General features: G+C 56.6%; 1 protein-coding gene across 1 annotated transcript; it reads left to right on the top strand.

The window, feature by feature from the left end:
• The first annotated feature begins 8 nt into the window (after nt 1-8).
• NCSTN (nicastrin) lies at nt 9-12,633 on the top strand. Its single transcript, XM_050330514.1, has 17 exons — nt 9-146; nt 1,692-1,796; nt 2,557-2,680; nt 3,199-3,317; nt 3,779-3,924; nt 4,041-4,191; nt 4,406-4,515; nt 5,202-5,354; nt 6,646-6,750; nt 6,858-6,935; nt 7,232-7,401; nt 8,447-8,549; nt 8,832-8,927; nt 9,356-9,443; nt 9,557-9,708; nt 10,532-10,744; nt 12,048-12,633. The coding sequence occupies exons 1-17, from the start codon at nt 71-73 to the stop codon at nt 12,168-12,170; spliced, it is 2,112 nt and encodes a 703-aa protein (XP_050186471.1). The 5' UTR covers nt 9-70; the 3' UTR covers nt 12,171-12,633.

Raw genomic sequence — 12,633 nt, 5'->3', positions numbered from 1 at the left:
CTCCCGGCGGAAAGGGAAGCGCCGGCGATCCCGGGGCAGGGCTAGGGCTAGGACCGGGACCTGCCGGGGGATGGAGGCAGCGCCGTGGCGATGCCGCGGCTGCCTCGGGCTCGTCTGGGCGCTGCTCGTGGCCGCGCTGGCGGCGGGTGAGGGGGGCGCGGGGGGGAGAACCGGGCGGGGGCCTCTGTGAGCTTGAGGGGGGGGCTGGAACCCTCACCCACCCAACCTTTGGGACACCCCTCTGAGCTTGGGGAGGGGGCTGGAACCCTCACCCACCCAACCTTGGGACACCCCTCTGAGCTTGGGGAGGGGCTGGAACCCTCACCCACCCAACCTTGGGACACCCCTCTGAGCTTGGGGAGGGGGCTGGAACCCTCACCCTCCCAACCTTGGGACACCCCTCTGAGCTGAGGGGGGGCTGGAACCCTCACCCGCCCAGCCTTGGGACACCCCTCTGAGCTGAGGGGGGGCTGGAACCCTCACCCGCCCAGCCTTGGGACACCCCTCTGAGCTGGGGAGGGGTTGGAACCCTCACCCTCCCAACCTTGGGACACCCCTCTGAGCTGGGGAGGGGTTGGAACCCTCACCCACCCAACCTTGGGACACCCCTCTGAGCTGAGGGGGGGGCTGGAACCCTCACCCTTCCAACCTTGGGACACCCCTCTGAGCTTGGGGGCGCTGGAACCCTCACCCGCCCAGCCTTGGGACACCCCTCTGAGCTTGGGGAGGGGGCTGGAACCCTCACCCACCCAACCTTGGGACACCCCTCTGAGCTGGGGAGGGGTTGGAACCCTCACACCCTCACCCTCCCAACCTTGGGACACTCCTCTGAGCTGGGGGGGGGGGCTCCTCTACCCCCACTGACCCCTTTGGGTGTCCCCTCTGAGCTGGGGAGGGGCTTCTATACCACCCCCTGACCCCTTTGGATGACCCCTCTGAGCTGGGGAGGGGCTTCTATACCACCCCCTGACCCCTTTGGTTGTCCCCTGTGAGCTGGAGAGGGTCTTGTGTCCCCCCCCCCTCCCCATCAACCCCTTTGGGTGTCCCCTGTGAGCTGGGGGGGGGCTTCTATACCACCCCCTGACTCCTTTGGATGACCCCTCTGAGCTGGGGAGGGGCTCCTGTACCCCCCCTCGACCCCTTTGGGTGCCCCCTGTGAGCTGGGGAGAGGCTTCTGTTCCCCCCCCCCACCCGACCCCTTTGGGTGCCCCCTGTGAGCTGGAGAGGGTCTTGTGTCCCCCTCCCCATCGACCCCTTTGGGTGTCCCCTCTGAGCTGGGGAGGGGCTCCTGTGCCCCCCCTTGACCCCTTTGGGTGCTCCCTGTGAGCTGGGGAGAGGCTTCTATTCCCCCCCCTACCCGACCCCTTTGGGTGTCCCCTCTGAGCTGGGGAGGGTCTTTTGTGTCCCCCCTCCCCATCGACCCTTTTGAGTGTCCCCTCTGAGCTGGGGAGGGGCTTCTATACCACCCCCCGACCCCTTTGGGTGACCCCTGTGAGCTGGAGAGGGTCTTTTTTGTCCCCCCTCCCCTCCGACCCCTTTGGGTGACCCCTGTGAGCTGGGGAGGGTCTTGTGTCCCCCCCCCCTCCCCATCGACCCCTTTGGGTGTCCCCTGTGAACTGGGGAGGGGCTCAGACCCCTCCCCACACCCTTCGGAGCTCCCCCCTGAGCCGGGGCCGTGGCGTCCTCCGCAGGTTCCTGCCGTGGGAATTCCGTGGAGAGGAAGATCTACATCCCCCTCAACAGGACAGCCCCGTGCGTGCGGCTGCTCAACGCCACCCACCAGATCGGCTGCCAGTGTGAGCCCACTGGGGGTCCTGGGCTGGGTCTGGGGGGGTCTGACCGTGGGTGAGGAGCTGTGAGGAGCTCTCCTGGTGCCCTGCACCTCTTAATCCTGCTGATAATGAATCGTGGAATAGTTTGAGTTGGCAGGGACCTCAAAGATCGCCCCATTCCACCCCCTGCACTAGGTAGGGACACCTTCCACTAGCCCAGGTGGCTCAGAGCTCCACCCAGCCTGGCTTTGGGCATGTCCAGGGATGGGGCAGCCACAGCTTCTCTGGGCACCCTCTGATAACCCAGGGTCCAAGGTCCTCTGACTCCTCTGCCACCCTGGGCCTGATCCTGGTGTTGGGACATCCAGGCTTGGGAGTTCCCAGCAGTTTGTGGGTGTGGTCAGAGGGCTTGGTTTTATCAGCAGCGTCGTGTGGAAGTGGTTTGTCCATCTTTAGAGAATCCCAGAGTAGCTGGGGCTGGAAGGGACCTCTGGAAGGGACCCAGTGCAAGGCAGGGTCACCCAGAGCAGGTGACACGGGGACACATCCAGGTGGGGTTGGAATGACTCCAGAGGGGGAGACTCCACACCCTCCCTGGGCAGCTGTTTCACCCTCCATGAGAAGAAGTTCTTCCTCATGCTGAGGTAGAAATTGTTGAGGTTTAGTTTGTGGCCATCCCTCCTTGTCCTGTCACTGGGAAGAGTCTGGCACTGCTTTCCAGGGTGGTTTTGGGGAGGGGAGTGGAGGAAATAAATCCCATGGAGGGCATGTTCTCATCCCACAGCCTCCATCAGCGGGGACACGGGGGTGATCCATGTGGTGGAGAAGGAGGAGGATCTGCGCTGGGTCCTGGCTGATGGTCCTCACCCACCCTACATGATCCTGCTGGATGGCAACCTCTTCAACAGGTCAGTCAGCACCTGCTTTTGTCTCCCCAGGATGCCCAAAAGTCTCTAATCTGGTGGTTAAATGTCATTTTTTGACTGGCTGGTGGCAGAATCAGCTCTGACTGCACCCAGTCCTCGTGAAGTCGAACCATTTGTGGTTCTTTACTGGGGTTTAGTGACTTTCTCTTCTTATCTTTGCTGTGAAAAGAGCTCTGCTCTGTGTGACTCCTCACACCCTGTTCACCTCCACAGCAGCTACTAAAGGCCATGAAATAACAGTCCATAATTTAATTACAGCATTAAAATTAAAGTTCTTTAAACCCCAGCACTGAGTGGTCGCTCCTCTCCCTGGGCAGAGCAGGAAGGACGTGGCTGAAATTTTCCTCTTGTTGCCTATTTTTTTGCACAATAAGCTCAGTTCTAAGATCAAAACCAAAGCTTAAATTGATCACAAACACAACTGCAATTCATCATCATGTCTGGGATTGCAGCTCTTCCTTAATGAATCCCTCATTTCTGGGGTGTTTTCCCTCCTCCAGGAAGGTGTTGCTGCAGCTCAAGGGAACCTCCCGAGTTTCGGGCCTCGCCGTGGCCGCTGCCAAGCCCAGCCCTCCCCAGGGCTTCTCCCCTGGCTTGAAGTGCCCCAACGATGGGTTTGGTGAGGAGATCTTCCATCTGCTGGAGGGGGGAGGGAGGGAGGAATGATGCCTTTTCCTTGGATGGGCCGAGGAATTGCGAAGGATCTCGGGGGAGGAGCTGAAATGGCAGCGACGCTTTGAGGCCTTCAGGATTCTTCCAGCGCGGGATGGGCTCAGAGAAGGGGTGGATTTGATGGGTGGGCTTGTCAGGGGGTGAAAAAAGTGGTTGGGGTGGTTGGAATTGTCACATCCAGAGGGTCGTGGTCAGTGGCTCGGTGTCCCACTGGACATCAGGGACCCTCAGGGGCCAAACTGGGAGCAGTGTCATTAATGACACACACACAGAGGGGCTTGGAGCAGCCTGGGCTGGTGGGAGGTGTCCCTGCCCGTGCCAGAGGGTTGGGATTGTCCAACCCCAACCTCCTGAGCTCTGTTCTGCTGCTGCTGCAGGCTCAGATCTGTCCGTTTTCCCCGTTCCCAGGTGTGTATTCCAAGGATTACGGCCCCGAGTTCGCTCACTGCAACACCACCGTGTGGAACCCCCTGGGCAGTGGCATCTCCTACGAGGATTTCGACTTCCCTATTTTCCTTCTGGAAGATGCCAATGAGACCCAAGTGATTAAACAGGTACCTCGGCGGGCAGGAGAGAGGAGCTGCTGCTCCTCCAGGCAGAGGGGGCTGGAGTGGTGAAAAAATACAACAAAATCCCATTGAGCTGTGCCATGATTTCCATTCCCACCCAGTGTTACCTGGATCACAATGTCCCCAGGGATGGATCTGCCCCCGAGTACCCCCTCTGTGCCATGCAGCTCTTCTCCCACATGCACGCGGTGACCAGCACCGTGACCTGCATGAGGCGCAGCTCCCTCCAGAGCACCTTCAGCATCAACCCAGGTGAGACCCCCCCCCCTTCATCCTCATCACGTGGGGCTCCAAATCCCTGTGGAATACAGTTTTTTCCTGCTGCCAGGGCTTTCCTGGAGCCAGGATTTCCCTGTTCGTTGACTTAAACGCCGAGTTGAGGATTAAAAAAAAAAATCCCTCATTTCTCACTTGTCAATGCTGTGATCCCAACCCCAGGAATGCTTTTTTTTTTTGTGCTTCCCAGAGATTGTGTGTGATCCTCTCCTTGACTACAACGTGTGGAGCACTTTGCAACCCATCAATTCCTCTGGAAAAGTCGATCCTGAGAAGGAAGTTATTATGGTTGCGACCCGAGTAGGTGCCTCTTAATCTTGCTCTGCAGAGCTTGGGCTGGAAGAATTCTGGGAAGCTGGGAGTTTCCAGTCTCATGGGAATATATTTGTCATGTATTTGGATTTCTTGCCACGTTCCAAACCCTTTGGATCTGGACTGGCTGCTGCGTTCTTGGGATACAACAGTGGCTCTGTCCCTTGTGGCAGTGGAAGGACATCCACAGTTTGGGTCTTTCCATCTTGTTATGTGGGAATTTTTCCAGCATTTTCTTCACTGATAGAAGCAGGCAAGGAGAAATAGTCCGTGGCAAAGCTCTGAGGCCTCGAGGCTCAAATTTAGGGGAAATTTAGGTTGGGTATATATGGAAGAAATTGTTCCCTGTGAGGGTGGGGAGGCCCTGGCACAGGTTTCAGAGAAAACTGTGGCTGTTCCATCCCTGGAAGTGTCCAAGGCCAGGCTGGAGCAACCTGGGCTAGTGGAAGGGACTGGGACTGGAGGATCTTTAAGATCCTTCCAACCCAACCATTCCATAAATCCCCACTGCCCCATCGTTATTTGAAGTTCCATCATCCACCCGATCCTTCCCTTTCCGGTGGGATGAGCGGGATCAACGAGAGAGAGAGAGCTTTTTGCTTTTGCTTTCCCAGAATTTGTGATGGCTTTTGCTTTCCCAGCACGGAATTCCCGTGTGTTTTTTTGGCTTCCAGATTGACAGCCACTCCTTCTTCTGGAACATCGCCCCCGGAGCCGAGGGCGCCGTGTCCTCCTTCGTCACCCACCTGGCGGCGGCCGAAGCCCTTCACAAAGCCCCCGACGTCCCTCTGCTCCCCAGGAACGTCATGTTCACCTTCTTCCAAGGGGTGAGGGCAGCAGGATCACGTCACCCTCCCCCCACAAGCACACCCTGAGGTCCCAAATCGACCCCTGTGTCCCTGCTCTTTGTGTGGGATCGTTGGTCTCAGTCCCCGGGCCGTGGTTCTCTCTGCTCCAAGGGGATCTTAATTGCTCTGGGATAACGGGAGCAGATGGAGCTTCCAGTGGGGCAGCCAATTCCCACCCCACAGATCCTTCTGGATCAGTCACTCGAACTTTGCTTTGCCTCCTGTCTCCTCCTGGTGTGGCCGATTTCTGTTCGGGATGAACTTCCAGGCTGGAAATTCTGAAATGGAGCCCAGAAAAGGGCAAAATTAAAAATATATGGGAGAGAAATGCAGCCCCTTCCTGGGAGCCCAGAGCTGGAACTGGCAGCTGTGGAAAAGCAGAAGGAGCTGGAGGAGGGACTGATGGCCAACAGCTGATGTTCCCCTCAAGGCATCAGCACTGATGATTCCTTTGTGCAGCTTTTCCCGTGCCAGGGCCATGTGATTCCCCTCATTCACCCTCCTCAGCGCATCCATCCCCAGTTTCCCTGGAGGAGAGAGACATCCAGGCTCTGGATGTATCCAGGAGGAGGGATGAGAAGAGCTGACTGTAAATTAGGGAAGGGGGAGGCTGGTGGCTCCTGACTTCCCTTGCCCTGCTCCGTTTCTCCAAGGGCACCTCATCTTCCCCAGGCCACTCTCAGCCTGGCAAGTGCCTTCCCAACCTTTTTTTTCCAGGGAAGCAGGCACCACTCCTTTCAGGAAAGCTTTGTATGCTTAATTCCTGGAATTTTGGAGGGGGGGTGGTTCACCCTTTTCCCTGATTTGTTGTCTGCCTTGTCAAAAAAACCTGGGATTGTTCAGCCTGGAAGCTTCAGGGAGACCTAACTGGGACTTCCAGGACCTTGAGAGGACAACAGAAAACATGGGAAGAGATTATGTCTAAGGGTCTGGAGTGAGAGGAAAAAGGAGAATGGCTTCAAACTGACAGAGGGATATTGGGAAGAAATTGTCCCCTGTGAGGAGGAGTGAGGCCCTGGCATGGGTTGCCCAGAGAAACTTTGGCTTCCCCATCCCTGGAAGTGTCCAAGGCCAGGTTGGAGCAACCTGGGATAGTGGGAGGTGTCCCTACAGTGCATCCCTTATCAGTGGGGTCGTTGGCCCCCAAACTCTTGGGGTCGGTTCCCTCTCAGCCCCTCAGATATTGCTGGTGGAGGTGCTTCCACCCTCTGATGGGATTCAAGATTTGGGATTTTTCAGGATTTGGGGTGGGTTTTTTTACCTCCTGCAGGAGACCTTTGACTACATTGGCAGCTCCAGGATGGTCTATGACATGGAACAGGACAAGTTCCCTCTGCGCTTGGACAACATCCACTCCTTCGTGGAGCTGAATCAGGTGTGGGAAAAGTTTGTGGGGCCTTTTATTCCCTTGGGCGTGAATTTTCCCTGGATTTCCCTGCTCTGGGATGTCCAGCCATGGATCTAAGGTGGTTTTCCTGGCAGGTGGCTCTCAGGAACGGCTCCATCCTCTGGATGCACACGGACCCCGTCTCGAGGATGAACCAGTCTGTGGACGTGCAGGTGAGAGGGAAATCATGGAACATCCTGAGCTGGAAGAGTCTTAATCCCTGTCCCTGCACAGCTCCAGCAATCCCACCATGTCCCTGAGAGCTCCAAGTGCTCCTTGAGCTCTGGCTTCCCTCTGGAACCTGTCCCACATCCCGACCACCCTCCACAGGAAAAACCTTTCCCTCATCTCCAACCCCTGGCACAACTCCACGACCAAAAACCTGGGATCCTGAGCAGGGTTTGAACCTTCCCAGGAAATAAAAAAACTCCAAAAGCACAGCAGCACGGGGCAATTCTCCTCCTTGCAGGTTAGAAACCTGCTGGACACCCTGAGCAGGAGCAGCCTGGGCTCGGCCGTGACCCTGCAGGAAGCCGGATTTTCCCAACCCCTCCCTCCATCCTCCTTCCAGCGCTTCCTCCGGGCTCGCCACATCCCTGGAGTGGTCCTGACTGACCACAGGACAGCTTTCCACAACAGGTAGGAGCTCCCAGAGGACACCTGGGATGCTGGAGGGGGGGGAATGGGAGCGGGAGAAGCTCCGTGTCCGACGGGGCTCGACGAAATCGCTCTGACAAGCGAGAGAAATCCGGTTTTATGTGGAAAATATTCCCCCCCCCTCCACAACTGGCTGGGAGCCAGAGGTGAGCAAATGGCAACAGAGCGTTGCAGGAGCCTCAGCTGTTCTTCCAGAAGCTGCCTTTTTTTATTTGTTTTTTGTTATTTTGGGTTTGTTTTTTTATTATTTAGCTTTTTGTTTGTGCTGGCAGAAAGCCCCAGGCCTTGGAAAGGGCACTTGGATTCACCCCACATGACCCTGTTCCTCAGGGATCCCCTGCTCCTCATCAGCTTTGGGGTGGGAATGGGGGGTACAGGACAGGGATGGGTCTCTCCCCTCTTCCTAAATACTTAAAATTATCCCATTTCTTGCAGAGAGTCGTGGAATGGTTTTGTGTTGGGAGGAATCTTCAAGATCATCCAGTTCCACCTCCTTTTTTTTTGGGGGGGGACACCTTCCACTATACCAGGTTGCTCCAAACCCTGCCCAGCCTGGCCTGGGACACTTCCAGGGATAGGGAATTCATGGAATAACCTGTACACAACTCAGGGTTGGGGGATCCATTTTTTAGGCTGGGGGATCATCCCAAGTTGCCTGGGAATGCCAGGAGCACAGTGTGTAAATCCCCAGTAGAGTCCACTTGGAATTCCTTGGATCTGGCATCCCCATCCCTTGCTGTCCTTGCCTCAGTTTCCCTCCCTGCCGAACAGCTTGGGCTCAGCCCCCACCTAAAATTCCAGTCACAGCCTGGAAATTGCTTGGAGATGCTCAGATGGGAGAAGCTGTGGAAGGGCCAAGTTAATTATAAATCCTCATTAAGTGGTTTAAGGAGTGTGTGGCAGGGCTGGATCTCTGCTCTCCCGGGAGACTCCGCTGCGGACACGCTCGGAATTGAATTCCACGCCCTGTGGTTTCTCCCCTGCCTTTCCCCCAATCCCCTGTTTTTTCCTCCTCCTTCCTTTTCAGGTACTACCAGAGCATGTATGACACTCCAGAGAACATCAGGATGCAGTATCCCGAGGGGCTGAGCCCTGAGGAGACCTTGGAATATGTCACGGACACAGCCAAGGTTCCTGCTGCATCCAGAGGGGGGACGGGGAGGGGGCAGGAGGAAGCAGGGACGTGGGGAGAGGGGGAGAAAAAGGGGCTGGAAGGAGGTGGGAGGGATTTGGGAAGGGGCAGGAAGAAGCAGGGACATGGGGAGAGGTGGGGAAAAGCTGGGAAAAGGGGCAGTGCCAAAGGCGAGGGGCCTTGGAGGGTTTTGGATGGATTTGCAGATCCATCTCCCTCCCAGAGCCTGTTTCCCTGGATCTGCCTGGCTGGATTAACATGGATCCCTGTCCCCTCACAGGCCCTGGCAGAAGTGGCCACCGTGGTGGCCCGAGCCCTTTATGGCCTGGCTGGAGGAACCAACAGCACCTCTGCCATCCAGGCTGATCCCAAAACGGTAGGAGCACGTGGAGTCCTGTCCCTGGGATCTCCCAGGAGCCCTCCCATCCCTCCCTTCTATCCTTGTTTGTGTGTGTTCCCACAGCATCCTGTCCTGCATCCCACCCCTCCCCTTTTTCCCTGTTTTCCCACCAAAGCAGAGTGAAAATCCCTCACTCATTTCTAGTGGCTTCATCTCAGGGCAGAAATGAAGCTCCTTCATCCTCAAAATAAAGATGGAATTGCCACAGGGATCAGCTGAGGAATCCCTGGGGCTGGAATCCCACCCGATTTTCACAGCTCTCCCTGGAATTCTGGGCAGCTGGGACAGAGTGTGTCCTTGGCTGTGCTCAGGGAACATCTCTCAGCCAAAGGAGCTCGAGGCAGGGCTGGTCAGATGGTTTTTTTTTTCTCTCCTCTGCACAAACCAATTCCAAGTCTTTCCAGGTCACTCGGATGCTTTACGGATTCCTGATCAAAATGAACAATTCCTGGTTCCAATCCATCATTAAACCAGACCTCAAAGGAATTCTGGGTGAGAACAACACAGGGAAGAAAAGCAGGGAAGGGCTTTGACCCCAGGTGTTCCCTGGGTGAGTTCCTGCTGTTTTTTCCCCCCTTCCAATCCCATTTTTCCTGCCGTTCCAGGGGATGTTCCCCAGCACTATGTGGCAGTTTCCAACCCCGTCAACACGACCTACCTGGTGCAGTACGTCCTGGCCAACCTGACGGGCACCGTGGTGAACCTCACCAAGGAGGAGTGTCTGAACCCCGAGAAAAACCCCCACTCTGAGAGGGAGGTGGGTGCCAGTCCCTGGTGGGGGTGGCAGGAACGGGGCCATGTCCGTGGGGCTGAGGAAAAGCTGGTTAGGGATGGGTTTTTGTTGGATGGGAGAGCGGGGAAGCTGCTCCGTGAGGAGACATCTCAGTGCCCAACCAGGGCAGGGCAGGAACAGGCCCAGGTGGGCAAAGAGGAGCCTGGTGTGGCCACAGGACCAGAGGGTTTGTCCACCTGTGCTGGGCACCAGGGAGGGAAAATCCAGTGCCGTGTCCAGGTCTGGGCTCCTTAATTCAGGAAGGACATTGAGGGGCTGGATTGTGGCCAGAGAAGGGGATGGGGCTGGAGCAGCAGGAGAAGGGGCTGGAGAACTCCTGAGGGAGCTGGGGGGGCTCAGCCTGAAGAAAAGGAGGCTCAGGGGGGACGTTCTGGCTCTGAAAAACTCCCTGACTGGAGGGGGAAGCCAGGGGGGGTCAGGGATCTGCTCCCAGGGAACAAGGGACAGGAGGAGAGGGAACGGCCTCCAGCTGTGCCAGGGGAGGGTCAGGTTGGATATCAGGAATTTCCCCATGGAAAGGGTGGTGAGGCCTCGGCAGGGGCTGCCCAGGGAGCTTTGGAGTCCCCACCCCTGGAGATGCCCAAGGAAGGCCTGGCCGTGGTGGCACTGAGTGACAAGGTGGAGATGGGGCACGTGGCAGACTCGCTGACCTCAGAGGCCTTTCCCAACCTCAGGCATCCCGTGAAAACGGGAAAGCCCCTTCTCCCTGCCCGAATCCCCGGGGAAAACACTCCCAGAAGACGGGGAACGGCTGTTCACCGTCCCTCCCTCCCTCCCCCCGTGGCAGATGTTCGAGTACTCGTGGGTGCAGGGCTCCCTGGAGCCCAACTCCACGGCGCGGGTGCCGCTGTGCGTGCGCTCCGGGGTGCGGCTCAGCAAGGCGCTGTCCCCGGCCTTCGAGCTGCGCCAGTGGGGATCCCGGGAATATTCCACCTGGACGGAGAGCCGCTGGAAGGACATCCGGGCCCGCATCTTCCTGGTGGCCAGCAGGGAGCTGGAGGTGGGGCTGGCGGAGGGATGAGGGGGGTGGGAGGGCAGGGGGAGGGTGGGGCGCTTGGGAGGTGGTGGGATGGACTGGGGGCGTGTCATGGGATGGGGGGTGATGTCACTTCCTGTCAGGTGATATCACTTCCCATCAGGTGATGTCACTTCCTGTCAGGTGATGTCAGTCCGGTGATGTCACACTCTGTGGAGTGATATCACACCCTGTCAGGTGATGTCACATCCTGTCAGGTGATGTCACATCCTGTCAGGTGATGTCACTTCCTGTCAGATGATGTCAGTCACTGTCACATGATGTCACTATCAGGTGATGTCTCTCCCTGTCAGATGATGTCAGACACTGTCATGTGATGTCAATGCCTGTCAGATGATGTCAGCCACTGTCACATGATGTCACTGTCAGATGATGTCACTGTCAGGTGATGTCACTGGCACATGGTGTCACCCTGTCACGTGATGTCAGTCAATGAGGTGCAGGTGATGTCACACCCTATCAGATGATGTCACTTCCTGTCAAATGATGTCAGTCACTTTCAGGTGATGTCACACCCTGTCAGTTGATGTTACTGTCAGATGTCACATCCTGTCAGGTGGTCACACACTATCAGGTGATGTCACCATGTCAGATGATGTCACATCCTGTCAGGTGATGTCACATCCTGTCAGGTGATGTCACTGTCAGATGATGTCACCATATCAGGTGATGTCATTGTCAGGTGATGTCACATCCTGTCAGGTGATGTCACACCCTGTCACATGATGTCACTCCGTGTCAGATGATGTCACTGTCAGATGATGTCACATCCTGTCAGGTGGTCACACACTATCAGGTGATGTCATCCTGTCAAGTGATGTCACATCCTGTCAGGTGATGTCACTCCCTGTCAGGTGATGTCACTGTCAGGTGATGTCACTGTCAGGTGATGTCACCGTGTCAGGTGATGTCACATCCTGTCAGGTGATGTCACACCCTGTCAGGTGATGTCACCATATCAGGTGATGTCACCATATCAGGTGATGTCACTGTCAGATGATGTCACCGTGTCAGGTGATGTCACCGTGTCAGATGATGTTACTGTCAGATGATGTCACTGTCAGGTGATGTCACTCCCTGTCAGGTGATGTTACTGTCAGATGATGTCACTGTCAGATGATGTCACCGTGTCAGGTGATGTCACCCCCAGGGAGTTGGTTGCTCTTGGGTGCCGGTTGGAAACCCGAGCGCTCCCTCCCTCCCGCTGGGAGCTGCAGGTCTGTGCATAACCACAACCCTGGGTGTTTCCCTCCCCTCCCCTCCCCAGATCCTCACCCTGGTGCTGGGAATCGCCATCCTGCTCCTCTCCCTCCTCGTCACCTACTTCATCAACGCCAAGGCCGACGTTCTGTTCAGCCTCCCGCGGGATCCCGGAGCCGTGGCCTACTGAGGGGCTGGAAAACTGCTGGATCGCAGCTGGAATGGCCCCCTCCCTGCAGGAGGTTCCTTCCAGAACCTTCCAAGGGCTGTGAGCCCTAAGAGACTTCCCCAGGAAAAAGGCACCGACCGAGCCCTGAAGGAACTGGGACAAATTCCCAAAGTTTGTTGGTTTGATTCGTCCTTCGAGCAGCTCGAGGGATGGTCCTGGATGCTGCTGGGTGGATGTTTTTCCCTAAATGAAGCCACAGGTGGGAAGGATGAAGGTGTTTCCTCTCTGGGGTGTGCCTGGAGCAGTGGAATTCCGAGGCAGCTCCAGGATGTCCCATGGGAGCTGTGGGAGGTCCATCCCGAGGTGTCTTTGGCAGGTGATCAGATGTAAAACAACCTTGTTTTTAAAATGGTGCAATATTTTCTGGGCTTTGTACATATATAAATAGTTCCATTTAATTAAAAAATGGCCACTTCCAAATGAA

This window comes from Myiozetetes cayanensis, unplaced genomic scaffold (genome assembly GCF_022539395.1).
Source record: "Myiozetetes cayanensis isolate MyiCay16 unplaced genomic scaffold, myiCay2020 scf41, whole genome shotgun sequence".
Lineage (NCBI taxonomy): Eukaryota > Metazoa > Chordata > Aves > Passeriformes > Tyrannidae > Myiozetetes > Myiozetetes cayanensis.
The sequence above is the reverse complement of the archived record's forward strand: the minus strand, read 5'-3'. Positions and strand labels throughout refer to the sequence as shown.